Below are 18,363 nucleotides of genomic sequence, written 5' to 3' on the forward strand. Positions count from 1 at the left end.
GCATCTCTTTAGGCTTTTGCCTTGTTGACTTGACCGTTGAAGCCTCTTTGGCCACCACCCCACTAGTGCCAAAGATTTCTTGATTGCCATTTTTCACATGTTTCACAGGTTGCGGGTGACCCACCTTGATAAATATTTGATTGTAGATTCAAACACCTACAAAGAACAAAGAGTCAATGCCTTTCATTTTAGAAAGCAAAATTGGGTATGTTTTCATGTCAGTAGTATGATTTACCTAGGCAGGAATAAATATTGTTGTACAAACAAGACTATGCAAATTGCACAAGCAATGCATTATTGTACCTCTTCTTTGCCAAAATGGTATTGGAAATAATAGAGAGTTGGTCTTCAATTACAAATACTTGCTAACCATAAATGTCTAGGAAATTTACACAAGTTAAACCATAAAAGAGGTATCCATCTAACTAGGGATGGCAACGGGTCGGGTACCCTTCCAATTAGGAAATACCAAAACCGTTTCCATTTAAGATACTCTATACCAAAACCGTTCCAAAACCATTTAAATTTTCAAACCCGGAACCGTTCCATAACCGTTTATCATCGGGTACCCGTTTACCATTTACCTTTTAATATTTTTATTTTTTTCTTTGATGATTATGTTAATATAAATTAATATTGCGTATGATTTATATTAATTATGATTTTATAATTCAAATTAGTCTAATTTATAGTTTTATTAGTATGTTTCTATAAATATATATGTTTTAATATGCTTTATCATGTTATAATTTAGTATCCTAGTAGTATACCTTTATAGATGATTTATAATATTATTGCTATAATGGATCTTTTTATTAAACGGTTCGGGTACCCTAAACCCAGCATCAAAAACCAAACCCGACCCTAAACCATGACGGGTTTGAAAACCAAAACCAAAACCAAAACTATTTCCAAAACCTATAGGATCGGTTTTCGGGTTTTAAACGGATCGGATACCCTACGGATAGTGCTCGGATCGGTTTTTTTTGCCATCCCTACATCTAACTAGATCTAAGAACACAAATCATAATTAAACACTAATCGAACAATAAACGACTGAAAATTTGCAACCAGATCCCCCAAGTTTGCTCTAATTGTATAAACACCTTTTTCAAAAAAAAAAAAAAACAACAAATTTGACACAGAGAATCAATGTTTATGAGCTAAGCATGTTGTAACTCCGAAAATGAACCTCCTACTCTGTCAGCAAGAATTGTTCAAAGTTCAAAACACAGAGAGAGATGCCAGAAGAATTGTTCTTCCTCCTAAAAAAAGAAAAAAAGAAGTTGGAATGTTGAAAAAGAACAAATGTTCCTTTCGGTGGATAGGATGGCAGCTTCAAAGTCAATTATATCACATCCAGTAGGTAATTTTGCTGTCTCATACACAAAGGGAAAGCGCAAAAAAAAAGAAAAGAAAGTGTGACTCTCTCCTAAAACAGGATTGCATTTACAGTCTCTTTTTTCTTCTCTAATGAGGACAATCATACAGAGTCTCTTAGATTATTCTTGTTTAGCATATTAGTTTTCATTCATTGTATCCTTTCACACAAAAAAATAAGATTCCTTCAAATTTTTCTTCCAACACTTTTACTTTACTTCTGATGGAAGGTTGTCCTTTCCAACTTCATAGTATAAAGGGCTCCACTTTCTTGTCTTGTCTTTATAATTACCAAAGTTTCTCATAAAAAATCATAATTTACAGTCCGATATGGGTCTAGATTTGGGTCTTTAGGCACTATACATACTTGCCCGTTGAATGTCCGATATGGGTCTAGAGTCTAGACTTAGCTCTTCAGGCCGCGTACACAGAATAGTCTTCACTTTGCTTATATGTAGTGCTGTCTTTTTGTTTCTCTTATAGCTTCTCTCCTCATCTCGCTGTGTTTCTTCTCTCTAACTGTAGCAGACAACCCCCTCTGCAACATTTCCGAGAACAATATTCCTTCTCTGATCCTTGAATATTCCTTTAAATCACATATGCTTCCTTAAACCCTCAAAAAGCTGCCTTTCTTTCTGTCCTTCGAATCCTATATAATTCTATATAGCACTGTTTAACAATTTTGGAGCTTTTTCTTTGTTTTTCCAAGTTGTACTAATCTGTAAACTGCCCTGAAAAAGAGAGCCAAATTATGTGCTCGGAGACGAGTCCTCGGATCTCTTTCTCTCAAGATCTAGGCCAGGAAGATGATGCATCAATCGAACAAGTCGAGTCTCGAAGGGACTTATCCCTATTGGACTCGAATCCTGATTTTGAGTTCAGCATTTGCAGCAACTTTGATCAAGATTCTTCATTGGCAGATGACCTTTTCTTGGATGGTATGATCCTCCCTGTTCAAGTTCAAGACAGAGTTTCTGCTTCTAAACAAACCCAACAACACAAACGCACTACTCCTCTTCTTTCATTACCTCCTCTTCCCAGTTCTTCCAGTACTGCAAATTCAAGGAAAGAGAGCATAAAAGAAGCCATTCCAGTGAATTCTGATTTGGAGGACAAGTCTCAGCCCAGTAAGTCTTTCTGGGGTTTCAAGAGAAGCAGCAGTCTAAATTATGATATTAAGAGGAGCTTAATCCGTTCATTACCACTTCTATCGCGAAGCAACTCCACCGGTTCAGTGCCTAATCCAAAACGAACAACATTAAAGGACATTCAAAGGCAGAATCAGCAAAAGCAACAATTGACAGCAAAGTCACCATCACCATCATCATCTTCTTCTTCTGCTACTCATGTATACCCCCTATCTCAAAAGCCACCTCTTAAGAAAAATCATGGTAATAAGATACGTATTAGTCCTTTGTTGAATGTACCTCCTCCTTCTATTCCTAAAGGAACTGCAAGTTTTCTTGGTTTGGGGTTTCTGTATAAAGATAAGAAGAACAAGAAGTGATTGATGCTTTCCTGCTTTCATTGACTAAATTTCTCTTACTGTAAAGTAGAGCTTTATAGATTCTTACATGTCAATTTTTCTGCTTAAATTAGCAGAAAAGATGTCAAGAACTTGGTAAAAGAAGAAATAGAATGAAAACAAAAGAATGGTAGGAGACAAGAAGAACAGGTACCCCAGTCACTCATGGCTTGTCTAATTCTGATAATCTTTCTGGTATCTTTCATTTTATGGGTCTGTTTTGGTTCATTCAAAAGCAACTTGTCTTTGGTCTTTGATAAGGTTAATGGGGATATGGTAGATTGCCTCTTGTTTTGGCAACTTTTTATTTCTTGTTTGGAAGCTAAGACAATGATATTAGCTTCAGCTACCCATTTAAACTATTAAACTAGTTTATTTTGGCATTAATTTCAGCTACCCATCTGCATTTTGGTTCTACGATAAAGATAGGTTTGAAATTTCTCAATTTAAGGTTTTTTATTTTTATTTTTTATATCGTGTGAACCTCTCCAAGGCAAGACCCTTTGGACTCACCCAGGTGTAGTAAACCCTCGGATCCATACACCACACCCTCATAAGTTCCTTACATGATATCAGGCTAAGTCGCTGGAATTTACCAAGAGTGGCCCCAAAGTGTCAAATTAAGGGGTTTTTTGTGCCTCATTTGGAGCACTTCTTTCTATATTAGAGGGTGCATTAGATAGGCTTTGATTGCTTTTCCTGGATAAAACAACTGAACTACACTATAATCATTGTTTTTATGTCTCCTACCAAAACGAAACCCAGCAAATGGGGCCGGATTAGGATGCCATATGTTTCTCATTTTAGCTAAACTATAAGGCAGTATGTCTCATCTAAGACAAGGACTTACAAATCAGTTCACACAGAAAAATCTACTTTGATGCATGTTCACTTGCACCAGAATGAGAACCAGACCACCACTAGACCATAAGACCTCCTCAGCATCATAACCATACACCAGTCATGCCCTCATATATGAACGTTTCCAGCTGATCGGACTAAAGGATGCAAGAACGTTCACTTCCTGTGTATGTAACTAAGCGATATCTGGGCTGGGGGTTCTAAACAAACTGACTTAGAATGTCTAGCAGCAAAATCATGGCATGGCAGAGGAAAGGCCCCGCCATGGATATAGTTTCTAGTGGCGCGGATGAGGCACTGATGATGGTCCTAGCATTATGTATTAATAGTTTGGCTGAGGAACCAACTCTAGATTTCATCAAGAGTAGGCACTGAATGAGGGCATGAGGCAAAAGAATGGTTGATAAGCCTAAAGGATTATGTTGCCTGCATGTAAGAACTGTACTGATAAAGACCAGGGAGCCAATAGAGTGGGAAAAACTAAAAACTGTATATTGCAAGCAGTTGTAAAAGTTGGCCAACTCCACATGGAGATCCCCGGTAGCTTGAATAAAGGAGGAACTAGGAAGTAATCGCTAGGTTTGCATTTTGTGTACAACTTTGTCGAACTTTATGAACATGAAATCTTAATGAGAAATTTTGAATGGCAAAGGAGAATTCGTCTACTGGGTTCAGCTCTGGATGAAGAAACGGTTCCAACGTGTTCCGACCATGGAGAGGTACCATGTTCTCAGAAAAAGGATTTGAGAAAGGAGCTAACTACAAAAATGGGTATTTGTTTGAGATTAAAGGAATCTCAACATCATCAGGCTCCAACTCAGCACACAACTTCAATATACTATTCATTCGGAATCTGCTGTTTCTAGTGACTTCTCAATGAAAAATGTCAAGAAAAATTCATCGTCAAACCATGCAAGCCAGAACAATGTAGATAGACTGAGATCAGAAGGCAATTTCACTGCCTAGATAGATAGTAAACTTTACCAAGAACCTTAAATGTAATAGTACCCTACAGAGCTCCTTTTAGATTCTGCCCTCAGGTGTCATTAAAACAGTGCATGGGCAATGAATGTTTTAGCCACCAAAATCCCCTAATACATTTTCAGCACCTAAGCCTCAACTTCTATTTCAATTTATATACCTTATCATTGATTTAAGCAATACTACATCCCTCCCCCACCTTGATCTGAATTATAGACACTACAGCAGCCACACAGAATTCCCTTTTTGGCCACAAAGATTGGTGACACTCTCTTAATACATCAATTCAGAGAAGAACAGAGTGCTAAACCTGGAATAGCGTCGCTGTATGTCCTTCCAAATGGTTCTCTAAAATTCATCTCTCTCTGAAAGCAACGTTCTTTTCAAAGATGCGTTAGCTTTTGCTGGAACATATCAAATCTTCAGGGATGAAAGAAGCACATGAACATGCAGACAACAGGGTTTTAATAACAGGCACTGGTGCAGCAAGGCATATCTTTCTCAAAAGTGATGGAAAAAGACTAGTTGAGGAGAATGATACCAATAATATCTTGAGTAGGCACTCAGTAGCTGACTGATGAAATCTTCCAGAAACTAATTGTGCAAACCAATGGCAAGGAAAAGCTTTATGTGACAAATTTCATCTAATCATGGTGATGGCCAACACGTTGGCTCAGTCCTACATTAACTTCCTCCATATAATGCCAATCTTTTTCTGCAGTTTGGGTTGGTGAGTTGGCTTTTATACATCTTCATTCAACCTGCTTGTTTTTCTCTCTCCAGCATTAAGCGGTAAGCCAAAGACCTGGGCAAGTCAACCAAAATGAAGGGGGCAAATGAACTAGTTCTAGTGTTTATTGTCAACTTAACCAAATTGATCAATAGACTTCATAAGTGAAGTAAAATAGGGTTTAGTTCAGCTTTCCGTTAACGCCAACAAACGAATCACAACGTATGTATTTATACAGTTTATGCAAGTCCTTTCACAACAGTTTGATGTATGCAATGTTATTCCTAATAAGAAATAAGAGATCGCTTAAATGCGTCACAGGTGGCTTATTCTTAAAGCGAAATAGTTCTAGCAATTGCATCCATACAAATGACCAGGCTGAAACAACATTTTCCATGGTGTTTCTAAATCTTCAATATTGGAGAATATCTAACTGATTAATGATCAACGAAATTAGCATCTGGATATAGCCCCAAAAATATTTCGAACTTTATTTCACAGAATGTACAGATTTTACAGAGGCGGTGCAGTATTACCATGAATTCAGGTTATAATGCACCATCTTTAGGAAGCAGATGAGCTGAAACTCCAATATAACAAGTACAATTATCTCTTCTCCTGCAAAACCAATTGCCAGAAACCATAACTAATGATTCAAACAATCCAAAGAACATGAAATTAATTAAAAATTTTGAAGAGGAAATTTTGAAGAGGAAAAGAATATTACATCTCAAGATTCAAAAACATGAAGATTCAGGGACATCAGGAACTTTGTATGCTTCTGCTGTAACTTCCTTTAGCCACAATCCTGGGAAAATTGACTGCAAAACAGACAGAAAAAGAGAACTAAATTACCCATGGAAATTTTAAAAAAAAAATACGGTTTTCCCTAAAAGGAATCTATAACTCTCAACTCCACATTTGATGGCTCAGAAAACAAATGGAAAAGAAAGTAGAACAAAAGTACAATATAAGAAACACTAAATTCTGCCAGGTCTCGATTAAAAAAAAAAAACTTCATGTCTTCATGGAAGATATGGAACTCAAATCACGAAACGCAGATTCCAAAGTTCGTTTCTTTTCTTGCCCACACATTTTCTCATCAACCAAACATAAATTAAAAAATAAAAAAAAAACCCACCACAAAAACAGAACAAACAACACCAATGAAGCAATTCCTTACATCAAGGTGCCTCTGTACTATCCGAGCCCTCTTCTTTGGCCTCCTAGGAGGCCTAATCCGGAGCATCACCGCGAAATCCTCCTCGATCTCCTCCTTCAACAGGGACACCGACAACTTCACTCTCTTCTTCTTCTTCTCCTCATCATCCCTCTTCTCCTCCACTACCACCTTCTCCTCCTTTGTATCCACAAAAACACTCGCCGTCCTCCCATCCTTGCAAGCCGCGGCCCTTCTAGTCCTCAAATTCCATGGCTTCGCAGAAGCATCAATACAGCCTCTCTCTTCAACAACAGAGACTCTTGGTCTCTTCTTCAAGAATCCAAGATCGGGTTTGAGCTTATCGTGAATTGGGTTTATAAATAGAGATCGGTTCAAGTCTTCGGAGTCCTTGACACAGCGAAGGTATCTACAAGAGCCCCAATTGGGGAGTGGCAAAGAGAAGTTGTGGAGTGACCTTGAATTCGATCTCTCTGGCTCCATCGCCATTAATCCTAAAACTTTTGACTCTCTTTGTCGTTGTCCTCTCTGTGTCTGCGGCGTCTCTGTAAGAAAAAAGAAATTTGTATGCACAAAGAGATTATAAAAAGGCCTTATTTTCGCCGGGAAATTGATGGAGAGAGAGAGTGTGTGTGTCTTAACGTTCGGGTGACTTATGGGTGTTTCAAAGTTTCCTCCTCCTATTTCATTTCATTTCTTTTCTCTTTTTTTTATATTATTTTTGAGTGACGTCATAAATTTGGCCTTTTTTTAGAAAAAATTTTGTCCATGAATTATGAACATTTAAGTAACTCATGAAGTTCGAATTTGAACTCGTAAACTCTCAATTGGAAAGATTTATTCTCAACCAATTCGGTCAATATATCATCCACTCTAAGCTTAAGATTACGATTTTGTATTTAAAAAAGACTCTTCGACGATTTTTGTACTTAAAAAGGGACCCTCTTAGTTGAAAGGATTGATTTTGTACTTAACGTTGTTCGTAGAGATAGCTTGATATATTCAAACCCACTCTCTTTATCAGGGAGACCTAGACAAAAGAAAGCAACAACATAACGAAAAGACTCAATCTCATGGACATATTTCCTCATAATCATGTAAGATTTTCACAACTGCTTTGAAACAAACAGAAAACCTAATGCACCAGGACCAGATTCTATGTGCAGTCATGGGAAGCAGCAGTTCTATAAATCACCGGGCTTGGATGCTCAATCGTTGCCATCTTCGTCCCGATTATATAAGTAAAAAAAATTGCAAAAACTTCAAAGAGCTATAGCAGAAATTAATCATTGTGTAACACGTTTAAGAACTGCCAGCAGCCTAGTTCAAGGGAAAATTGAATTGCCTCACTATACACTTGTATACATACAAAAAAAAAAGTTGTGTGTAATTGCCGGAGAAAAGAAATCCCTGCTTAATGTGATGTAGGGCAGTTCGGATTTGCTGCCTCGCTCTTGATCACTCGGGTGTTGTATGATCCACAGAATCCACACTTATGATATAACCAGTGGAAGCGTGAGACGCCCTTTCGATCACAATCATTGCAGAGTATGTCCTAGATTGTCATGTCAATGTGAGTGAACGTCAAAAAATGGGTCAAGATGAGAAATTCCACAGTTCAAAAAATGCAGCAAGCATACAATTTGTACAAGAGGGGAAACTAGTTGTGGAAATCCTATATTTATATAATCAATGCATTATAACAGTAAATAAAATGAGTAGATTCCGCTTAGCATATTTGGTCATAATCGCTAATTCTACAAAGGGAAGATGGCTCGATGAGAAAAGGGGAAAAAAGGGAAAAAAAAAATACGTGAGAATTTTTTGAGCAAAATTGACAGTAAATCAAAGACATGGTGATGAAAGTGTCAAAAAAAACATGGGAATTTTCTAAATTGTGATTTACGAGTAACATTTCATATTACTACCATCGACATTGTGAGAAAACCCTTAATCTTGTATAATTGCGTGGGCTTGCACATAACTTGTATGAAGCTAACAAAAGAAAAGTTATGCCAAGCATTCAAAGCCTATCAAAGTTGATATGCTAAAGTTTTAGACAAAAGGCACGTTAATGTCACCAAAATTATACATTTTGCACATGAAACATATAAATAATGTATTTGATCTTTCTATATAAATAACTCAGTAAAATTCAGTAGAGAGCAAACTAGATGTATTCTCATACAAACACATATTGAATGTACCTGACAACGATCTCTATATTCCTCGGGAAGCTCCTCCGCGGCCAACAAAGCATCAAGCATACCAAAATAAACCTGGAAGGTTTTACAATACAGAAATAACATATTACACCATGACACAAGCAGCAAATTAGAAAGATAAGCCAGCAAAAGTTCGAAACATAAGCATAGAACACCATTCTGCACACATTTACTTTCTATTTTTTTGGAGGAATGAATGAATGATGTTTCAGTGGGACGAGTAAACATTAAAACGATCTACAGTTCTGTCTCAATGCTACTAAACATAAATACTTTTTCCTACAACTTATTACCACAATCCAGTACACTGATGTATTATTACATTACTAATCAATAGGCAGGTTACATAAACAACATAACAACAAAAAAATGATTTCTTACTGCCATATCTCCCATGGATTTGCTGCAAATTGGGCAGGTGTAGTGACTGCAAGCATAGGCCTAGCAGAAGATAAGGTGTAGTATTATTGTTAAACCAGTCCTCCCAAAACCATTTCAAGGCGGAAACAATTCGAATGAGACAAAAATGCAAGCAGAAGGGGGATATTGCAATAAAACATAAAAACCTGAAAGCAAGCTGAATGCATGTAATGGCCACAAGGTAGAGCTCTGACTGTTGCACTTGACGTGAACAGGAAATCACAGCAAATGGGACAGTTTGTTTCTAACCCTTTCTCCAGACACTTGTGGTTCACCAACTTAATCCCCAAACAACAATTGCAGGTCATGCAATGGAAGTAATCAATGCCAAGACCCTTCCCAACACGGCATAAATTGCAAAATGGGCAATGATATACAGCCCTAAACAAAGAAGAAAATGAACAGATAAGATGTGTACAAGAATTCATAAACATGCAATATGAATGTGCTTTAGAGCTTTAAGAGCCTCAATATAGGAGAACTTGAAATATTAGTGAGCCCAAAGGAGTTGCTGGTGCTATGTGGACCAACGTTGTTCCAAGGAAGATAAGAACAATGTCTTCATACTAGTCTTTGTCTACAAACACCAGAACCACAAAATTGCATCCTTCACAGAGGCATTAAAACACCAAATTTTCTATAACATACACCCAAATGAAGGCAGTTTCTTCAGAAAAGGCATGTCATGTCAGCCTAATTGTCAGGCGTTGCGGACGTCATAGACCAGCTAGAGATGAACAAGCACACTTGATTGATTAAAAAGGTAAACAACTCCCATGCACAAGGCTCCCGCAGTAGGCAGGTCAGGGATAGATAGGATTATGTAGACCTTAACCCCCACATGATATTTGGAGAGGCTCTTGCTAAGAATTGAACACGTGACCTCTAGGTTGCACCCCTGCAATTGTACCATTGGGTCACATGGGGTGCAACTGTACCACTGGGTCACATGTTCGCTTGTAAGCACACATGATTGACTATTACTTACAATTCAGGTTTTTCCATTTTCGCTGCTCTCAAAATGGAAAGATATAAAATTATAAATAACAAAGCTGCTTCATACCAACAAAAAAAAAAAACTAACAATAAAGAATAAAAATCAGCAGACACAAGTTCAATAGTTGAACAAATCCTTAGTTTAAAGTATCTGTTGTTCGTTTACTTGTTTCGTAATAAGAAACAGAAAATAGCAGTGAAGAAGAATTCTACTGCACTCCTCATTCGTCAAATTTATTGACTTAAATACTTGACAACTCTCAATTTGCCAAACACACGTACCTTTCATCATCAAAAAATTTGCATATGTTACAATAGTACTTTGCCATTGAAAGTCCATCACATGTTGGAGTCGTGCAGTTTGGTCCCACAGCCTGAATCTTCAGGCAGCGCATGCACATCATTTCTGATGTTGCTTTTCTGCAGTGATTAAAAAGAAAGGTGAATATCACATATGCAGAGGACCAACTTGACATGCAAGTGATAATTTCAAATATTACCTGTCCATTGAGTGGTCGCTCACTTTGTCATGACAGAACCTGCAAGGGAACAACTTGCCACAGCAAGCAGCACGAAGCTTGCAGTTCCTTTTGTAGTGCTCACACCCAAATATTTGTTTCTCTGGATCTCGAAATGATGGTGAGCACCAAAGCACATCTTCACCATTGGATGTTGCCCCTGCTGATGCCTGAGGTAACTTTTGCTGAGCAGCTATCCAACGACTGGAAGTGGAATAAAGTATTAGCTATTGATTATTTACTTGCAAACAGGGAGGACAAGATTTTCAATCATTTTTTTTCATGCAAAGGAAGAGCTTCATTGAATATAAGCACACCAAGTTGGTAGACAGGCAGCAGTAACAGCACCGTGCAGATAGATGTGACACTAAGTTTTACTCAATTTCAAAAACAGAGTTTGCATACGCATTCAAGATTAGACATAAAATAATAATAAAACTGACCTTGTCATGAGATTTTGCACAAGATATGCTTTTCTTCTTGGATCAAGAGTTGAATCCCTATAAACTTTTCGTATCTCAGACTCAAGTTCATTTTGATTCATACGGAAAATGTCATTCCACCCAGGTTTAAACATCTGATCACTTGGGTCCAAGCTTTCTTGAACATCAGGGTCTAGAAATTCAATAAAACATGCGACCAAAATTGTTTAGAAAAATCATTCTGGTCAACTTGAACATGGGATACTAGCAGATGTACAAAAGAACAGCACAAACCTTTCTGAGAAATGCTAGCTTCAGGTGTTTCATTCTGTAGAGGGGGTCCAGGAGATTCTTTCCAGCATTCGTTAAGCCATTCATTGAACATTGTGTTTTTGGTTGCCTGTTTCCACGTATCCATCATTTTATTTTGCTCCTCCCGTGTCAGAGCAGCTGTTACCCAAGGTAACATAGATTGAAGCACTTCAGCACCCGTAGTCCCAATTATATGGCCAACTAATTTGTCTTGCTCCTCCACGGAAAAATATCTACCAAATAAAGGCCACAGCTCAAGTTCTTCCCTGAAAATATGTTGATCTAGAGTCACTCTAACAGACTTGCACATCCCTTGAAGCTTAGTAGCTAGCTCGCTGTACTTTCCTGTAAAATCATGCTCAAGGACAGCAGAAGACACAGTGCTACTTCCTAAAGAATCCTCAATCACATGGGCAGCTTGCAACCTTTCATGAAGGCGTGAAAGCTCAGAAAGCACAAATGAGATATCCTCGAATAATTTTTCCTCCTGCTTATGATCCAACGTGTACGAATGACTGACATTATGAAGTGTCTCCTTAGATTCTAATGCTGGAAAGACTATATCATCCTCGGCATTGCTATGAGCTCTGTATAAGCCCCATAACAAACGGAATCTTCCAATGAACTGCCGAAGAAATGTCTCATCACAGTCGTTGAGTTTTCCAGACTCGACATCCAGATACTCCAAGTCTTTGAGTATAGCTTTGTGAAATTTAAATATTGTATCAATAGGCCGCGCCGCACATCCCTTATCAGAAGAACTGATGTCTGCTTCCCAGTTAAAAAGACTCGAGTTAAGAGCAGGAGCAGAAGCGCTGAAGGACAAGGAGCGTAAAGACTTGACTGTGGAAAGAGAAGTAAGACCCAGATTATTGCTATTTACACCTAAACCTGGGACACAACAAGAGCGATCACTTGAAGATGGTTTACAGGCATCCATAAATTCAGAGGGGCCAGGGGCATCAATGTTTTCAGGGGACAATGAGATATTTCGTCTGACTGGTCTTTCGATTTCGTCATTGTGAACTGATATCAAGTCATCTTTAGTACATAATGCAGAAGCACATGCACAGCAGGAACCAGTTAAATCCTCTTCAATGTCTGTGAACCTTTTAAGAGAACAGCAGCCAATGGAACTTGAAGACAAGCATAACCCTTGGTTACGACCTTTACAAGCCCAACCGGTAAAAAGTGTCACCAGAGCATTGTCTGTTGCAGGAGCTGAACCCAAAAAAATTTGAGAAGCATTTAAAAAGGTATATATAATCATAAACACACAAGTATTAATTTCTCTTTCAACAAGAAAATCTATTGGAGTGAGATAAAACCTGCCGATTGCATGTTTTTGAGAAAATTCCTAGCTTCCTCCTCTGTGCATGAGCCCATCAGCCATGGTAAGACACGCTCAATTAATTTCAAAGGCATCACACACAAGCTCTGATACATAAGTTCCTGCTGTCTTTTAAAGCTAAAGTGCTTCTGGGCTAGTGGAAGAACCTAGACATTCAAGAAGCGTAGGATTTAATTAAAAAAAAAAAAAAGATTGTTGGAGCTTTCCCAATTACACATGCCAGATCACAATATGAAATTATACAGGGAACAACGGATCCTAATCCCTACACCGCTATTTTTCAAAACCCCCTTAGATTTTATTATAGTATCCTGAGATATTAGAAGTGAAGGAGAAGTCAAAAAACATTTTTTTAAAAAAATTACATCTCTACATAGTTAATTAATAACAGACTAACCATTACTCTAATTACACAAACATGGTTTACAGATAATTGTTATCCCTTAACTGTTACTCCAGGAAATGTTAACCATACACAGACAGACCTTTAGATATATACACACATATAGAAACTTGCCACATACACACCCACTAAATCTCTCTCCAAAAGCAATCACAACATCAAGCAAAACTTACCTGTACTTCCTCATTGCAGAAGTGCTTCTGTATGGTTTCCATTATCTGATCAGCGTGAGAACATAGTTTTGCATAAAATTCAGCAGCTGAATTAGAGTTAGCTCCAGCACTTTGAATACTTTCAATCAAGCACCTAAATTCATTAAATTGACTCTCTTCTTCAGCATGCTCTTGAGAAAAAGAGAGCTCTCCATCTACCACAGGGAATATGATCTTGTCTTCAGCAATACTGCAGAAATGATACATACTCCACATGAAGACAGGAAAAAAAAATCCTATAATGATCGTTAAACGTTTGTCGACTACAAAAAAAGGGTTATCTAATATTGCATGGTCATCAAGTGAACAAAAAAAATAGCTCATTCCAGTGAAGAATTAGATGCAGAGTTCTTTCTTGTCTTGCCTATTATTCCTTACGCCTTTTATCTCCTTTAATTTATCTAACTTTTTTCTATTATGGGAGCGGGTGGACTATTATAATTTTCCCTTAATCTTCCAAGTTGCAACGTAGAGGAAATATTCTTACTTTGTATTTTACGTTATAGAACCATGGCCAAGCATAGAAGTTCAAAAGACTAATCAAAATTTTGATGATAAGAACAAACAGGCAAAGCAAATGAATTACAACATAATCATATCAAAATAGGACCTGAAAACAATCTAAGTAATAAATACTTAAATATTAAGATATTCTTTTACATTTTAGTATTTTACTCACCTGGACTTTGAAGACTGAACAAGACAGCCTTGTACACAGTAAGACCAACTATATCATACTAAGGAAATATCAAGAACCCCAAACACAAATGTAGGAACTAATTTTCTTTTGGCTACAACAAAAACAATAAGGAAACTTGTTCATCAAAAAAAAAGAGGAGATACCAGTGAAATATGCAGACTTCTGCAATGAATTGCAGCCGCTCGTCAAAAGCTGACAAGTTAGTAAAATTTCCAGAAATTTGAATCCTCCTAGCTTCTTCAGCTATCTCAGTTAACTCCCTTTTAATTGCATTATGCCATAGCAATATCTCATTTATTGGATGTGTTCCCTGGTTACCATAAACTTCATCATTTGGCTCTAAATATTTCCTCTTCCCAGTTCTGGAAGACTCGCATGCACACTTTACTCCATTAGTTTGCTGTGTTAATGTGCCTGCAGTAGAATACTTATCAATATCATACTGAGCCTCAGAACCATCTGCACAATTTCTCACTGCATTAATGCTATTCCTCCCGTTCATCCACGTGAAAATAACCTTCAAATAACAAGACTTCAGATAAGTTCAACAAACTTGATGAAACCCAAGAAAGTTCAAGACCCAGAATGGAAATTAAAAACTTACCTGTTGAAGAAGCTTTTCATCCGGGACTATCTTTCTCAAGAACTTCTTCATATTCTGATTTTCACCAGATGATAAAGAGGATGAAAGCCATGGAAGAAAGTCAGCCATCATATTTACAGGAATGCTGCACAAAAACTGCCAGATCAGAGAAGCCTGCTCTTCAGGCGAGAACTTCTCAATAAGCAAGGGGAAGACCTGAGATAACCAAAGACAGATTAATTATATCATTGTTTTCTTAGATGTAAAAAAGAAAATTACTCCACAAATGGAACTTTAATGAAAACAACATGTCACTTGCACAAAAACACTAGAAAGAATGTATGGAAACCGACAAATTAATTTATCAAGCAAACATCAAGATTATATACATTCAAAGTAATAGTTAAATATCTCTCTCTCTCTCACACACACACACACACACATACACGGACATACTGGCATCAACATAAAAAGGCATCACATGACACAGATGCACAAGACCCGAATGATACTTTGCATGTGAGATTAAAGTTGTGATTAATATAAAATACCCTTTTATTTCTCATGAAAAGGGAAAAAACAGTGCCATATTCTTCAAATAAGTCTAATGAGCAGAAAAAAGTCCCCACTTACAAAGATAAATTAGCATACAGTGAAATCCAACATTCAACTTCAAGGAAAAAGTTTCGAAACATGGTAAAAGAACGTGAATTAAAAATAAGAATCGGAATAATTTTAAGGAAAAATATTCACATTTCAATTTGTTGATAGGTAAAGATCATATATTAAAACACCATAAATGAATGAATGTATTCTCTGTACAACTAATCAAACTGGAGTAAACAAATACAAAAAATGTAATGTTTGGACACATTATTTGAGAACAAATAAGCTGCTATACAAGCCATTGCAAAGGGTAAAATGACTTTGATAGGGATATAACTTTATCACAAAAGCAGCAACAGCTGTCGTGCCGCAATTGGACTTCTCAAGCTCTTTTTCAATTTCTATTATCTCCCCTCAATGCCCAAACTACAAACCCACTATATTAATAGAGCCAGATCAGTAAAGGGTTCGGACCCTTGATACTGCAAATGGCATCAATTGAAAGTATGAAACCCTACCTGCTCCTCTTCCTTCGCCATATGCTGACTAATAGTCGTCTGAAGAGCTCCTGTACAAGATGCCAACTCCCTCGGGAAATTTTCATCGTCTTGCATATAAGCATTCAACAGCTCAAATAAATGATCAAAGAGACTGCTTTCACCCTTGTGTTCTAGTGAGTATGTGTGTGCCACATTCTTCACACGTATATCAAGCGCAGGGAAGATAACCTGAAATGCCAAAATGCCAAGTGGTTACAGCTTTTTGGATATGGAAGATTTTAAATGACAAAGACTAAGAATCGAAAGCAAATGTGTGCTTTATTAACCGATAAATACCATGTCAAGAAAAGCATTAGCTACAGATCATTTGACTTCATAATCGACTTAGGTCAAAACCCCACAAAACATGGGCAGAAATATTGAATAACCATGCGTGCAAATTGCAAAGGACCAATGTATTGACAAAGTAAGATATTACTGGGTAACATAAATGAACATTTTTTGTCATCAACAATGGATAACAGCAGTAATATATTTATAGTGATTTAATACCTCACAATATGTGCTATGATCTTGCCTAGAATAACTTTCCATTGATGCTTACTGCATACACTAGTTAACGTTTAGAAAAAGGTTCTTATTCAAAACTGGATATAGCTACGTGGCGAGTGTACCTATATGGAAGAAAATATCAAGACTACTACAGCAAGTGAGTTAAAAAGGATTAAAAAAAATGCCAAATCACGTAACTACGCAACTAGCTCAGCAAGAAAACAAATTGGCAATTCAAGCAGAGAAAAAGAATCAGAGGAAATAGGTAATTGCCTCAGCTTTTACAGAAATCAAAGGGTCAAAAACAAGCAAGCACCTTCATGCCTCATTTAGAGCGATTCAAAAAAAAAAAGGGTAAGCATTATTCCCCTGATCTTCTAAATCCTCTCAAAACCATTTCAGCAAAACAAATACTTGTATGTGGGTCCATCTATGAACAAAGTTTCCACAGTATAGTAGTCCCGGTATTGTTAGGAAACATCATAATCTATCAGCATTTATTGTTCTAAAATCGTTCTGTTTCAATTCTTCTGAAGAAAGTAAGATGCTCCCGAACTAAATAAATAAAAGAATAAGAAAATCAAAGCAAATCAAAAGCAACGACAGTAAATGAAAGCAGTAAGACAGAGCAAATAAGAATGAAAGAGACACAAAACAACACTGTTAAAGAAAAAATAAAGTGAAGCAATGAAATTTTCACGACTTTCATCTCTCTCTGGTTCCTTTTCTTCTGCCTCTTAAAATCCTTAACTACAACACCACTATAAGAACTAATATTAAGAAATTCAATTCACATAGAAATCAGTTAATAAGAACCCTAAGACAGCTAAACAAACTCGCTACCGCATTAACCAGGAGAGCAAAAACCACATGTGCAATTTACATATCCACTAATATGAACAAATATAGTTATTAGGGAAACAAATACCTCGTCTTCTGCATTGGAGTGATGCTTGTAAATGGATCGCAAAAGACGGTAGCGGTCGAAGAGAGGGCGAATATCAATGTGATGGCCGGTGGCGAAGGCCATGGCCAATCGATGAAGTGCATCGAGTTCGTTCCGAATCGCCTTGTGGAAGAAAAGGAACAACATAATCGGGAATTTCGCCACTTCCCCGTTGATTTCCAAACGCGCCGCCTTGGTCTCGACCTTGGTCGCCGCAGCAGAATTCGTCGGCATCATGACCCCATCCCCTCTCTGCAATTCCGGTAGCGGTGTCGCCATCTGAATATCTCCAAAGCCTTCTTTTTCCTGTTGGTTTCCTCTAGAAAATTGTATGTCTACAACAATACATATCCAGTCTCTCTCTCTAGAGCTCACAGCTTTCTCTCTCTAAAGTCTGTTATCTTCTTTGTTTTTCTCTAAACAATTTCTTTTCTTTTGTTTTCTTAAACGTTGAACAAAAGCCGAGGCTCCAGGTATGACTTTTATACAGTTTGACTCGGTAGACGTGGCAAGACAGTGGCCACGTCGGATAGTGATATCAGCACTAGTGTCATGTCGGGTCACGTGAGGCGTACGATAGTACACGTGACGTAGAAAATAGGATTAATATTTATTAGTGTATTTTTTTCCGAAATAATGAAAATTGTATTTTCATTAGAACTATACAACTAGTAATTACTAATTACCCATGTTTTATTATAATTTTGTCTTATTATTTATACAATATCAATATAAATTTAAAGCTCGATTTCTAATCATGGTGAATTATGCATGGGTTTGAGTCTCTATTTATACGCTAATTTCTTCAGATTATTTCAAAAGGTTCGGGTTTAGTAATTATTTGAAGACAAAAAAGATGAATCGATTGTAAGGATTTTGCATCGTAATTAAAATAAAAACTTGGGAATTTTTATTTCAAGGATTTTAAGTAATCCAATTATGGAATTGTAAATGAAAATT

At 37.1% G+C, this 18,363-nt stretch overlaps 3 protein-coding genes across 4 annotated transcripts; 1 reads left to right on the forward strand and 2 right to left on the reverse strand.

Annotated features, from left to right (window-relative positions):
- Positions 1–1,520: 1,520 nt before the first annotated feature.
- LOC119981414 lies at positions 1,521–2,907 on the forward strand. Its single transcript, XM_038824511.1, has one exon. The coding sequence runs from the start codon at positions 2,132–2,134 to the stop codon at positions 2,885–2,887; it is 756 nt and encodes a 251-aa protein (XP_038680439.1). The 5' UTR covers positions 1,521–2,131; the 3' UTR covers positions 2,888–2,907.
- A 2,348-nt stretch (positions 2,908–5,255) lies between these two features.
- Positions 5,256–7,284, reverse strand: LOC119981415. Of its 2 annotated transcripts, XR_005464113.1 has the most exons (4): positions 6,661–7,284; positions 6,205–6,298; positions 6,014–6,095; positions 5,256–5,552 (listed from the first exon to the last, which is right to left on the reverse strand). XR_005464113.1 is itself a non-coding variant. In XM_038824513.1 (3 exons), the coding sequence occupies exons 1-2, from the start codon at positions 7,144–7,146 to the stop codon at positions 6,215–6,217; spliced, it is 570 nt and encodes a 189-aa protein (XP_038680441.1). In that variant the 5' UTR covers positions 7,147–7,284; the 3' UTR covers positions 5,943–6,095; positions 6,205–6,214. The 2 variants fall into 2 exon arrangements, 1 of the variants encoding a protein (XP_038680441.1); XM_038824513.1 differs by lacking the exon at positions 5,256–5,552 and having other exon boundaries at positions 5,943–6,095.
- Positions 7,285–7,717: 433 nt separating this feature from the next.
- On the reverse strand, positions 7,718–17,833 carry LOC119980950 (zinc finger protein BRUTUS). Its single transcript, XM_038823859.1, has 14 exons — positions 17,386–17,833; positions 15,924–16,133; positions 14,821–15,015; positions 14,360–14,733; positions 13,478–13,706; positions 12,879–13,047; positions 11,533–12,771; positions 11,260–11,431; positions 10,799–11,020; positions 10,581–10,718; positions 9,449–9,683; positions 9,264–9,323; positions 8,865–8,936; positions 7,718–8,212 (listed from the first exon to the last, which is right to left on the reverse strand). Exons 1-14 carry the CDS (start codon positions 17,680–17,682, stop codon positions 8,072–8,074), a joined length of 3,753 nt encoding a protein of 1,250 aa, XP_038679787.1. The 5' UTR covers positions 17,683–17,833; the 3' UTR covers positions 7,718–8,071.
- Between the last annotated feature and the right edge of the window lie 530 nt (positions 17,834–18,363).

Source organism: Tripterygium wilfordii, chromosome 16 (genome assembly GCF_013401445.1).
Source record: "Tripterygium wilfordii isolate XIE 37 chromosome 16, ASM1340144v1, whole genome shotgun sequence".
NCBI classification, from domain to species: Eukaryota; Viridiplantae; Streptophyta; class Magnoliopsida; order Celastrales; family Celastraceae; genus Tripterygium; species Tripterygium wilfordii.

What these genes read in the sequence shown, in the direction of transcription:
- LOC119981414 (XM_038824511.1), top strand. Translation starts at nt 2,132, where the DNA reads ATGTGCTCGGAGACGAGTCCTCGGATCTCTTTCTCTCAAGATCTAGGC.
- LOC119981415 (XM_038824513.1), bottom strand. Translation starts at nt 7,146, where the DNA reads ATGGCGATGGAGCCAGAGAGATCGAATTCAAGGTCACTCCACAACTTC. An exon ending in TAGTACAGAGGCACCTTGAT is followed by an intron (nt 6,299 to 6,660) that starts GTAAGGAATTGC and finishes TCTGTTTTGCAG; the next exon opens with TCAATTTTCCCAGGATTGTG.
- LOC119980950 (XM_038823859.1), bottom strand. Translation starts at nt 17,682, where the DNA reads ATGGCGACACCGCTACCGGAATTGCAGAGAGGGGATGGGGTCATGATG. An exon ending in TCTGCAATGAGGAAGTACAG is followed by an intron (nt 13,048 to 13,477) that starts GTAAGTTTTGCT and finishes TTGAATGTCTAG; the next exon opens with GTTCTTCCACTAGCCCAGAA. An exon ending in AATATAGAGATCGTTGTCAG is followed by an intron (nt 8,213 to 8,864) that starts GTACATTCAATA and finishes ATGACAATCTAG; the next exon opens with GACATACTCTGCAATGATTG.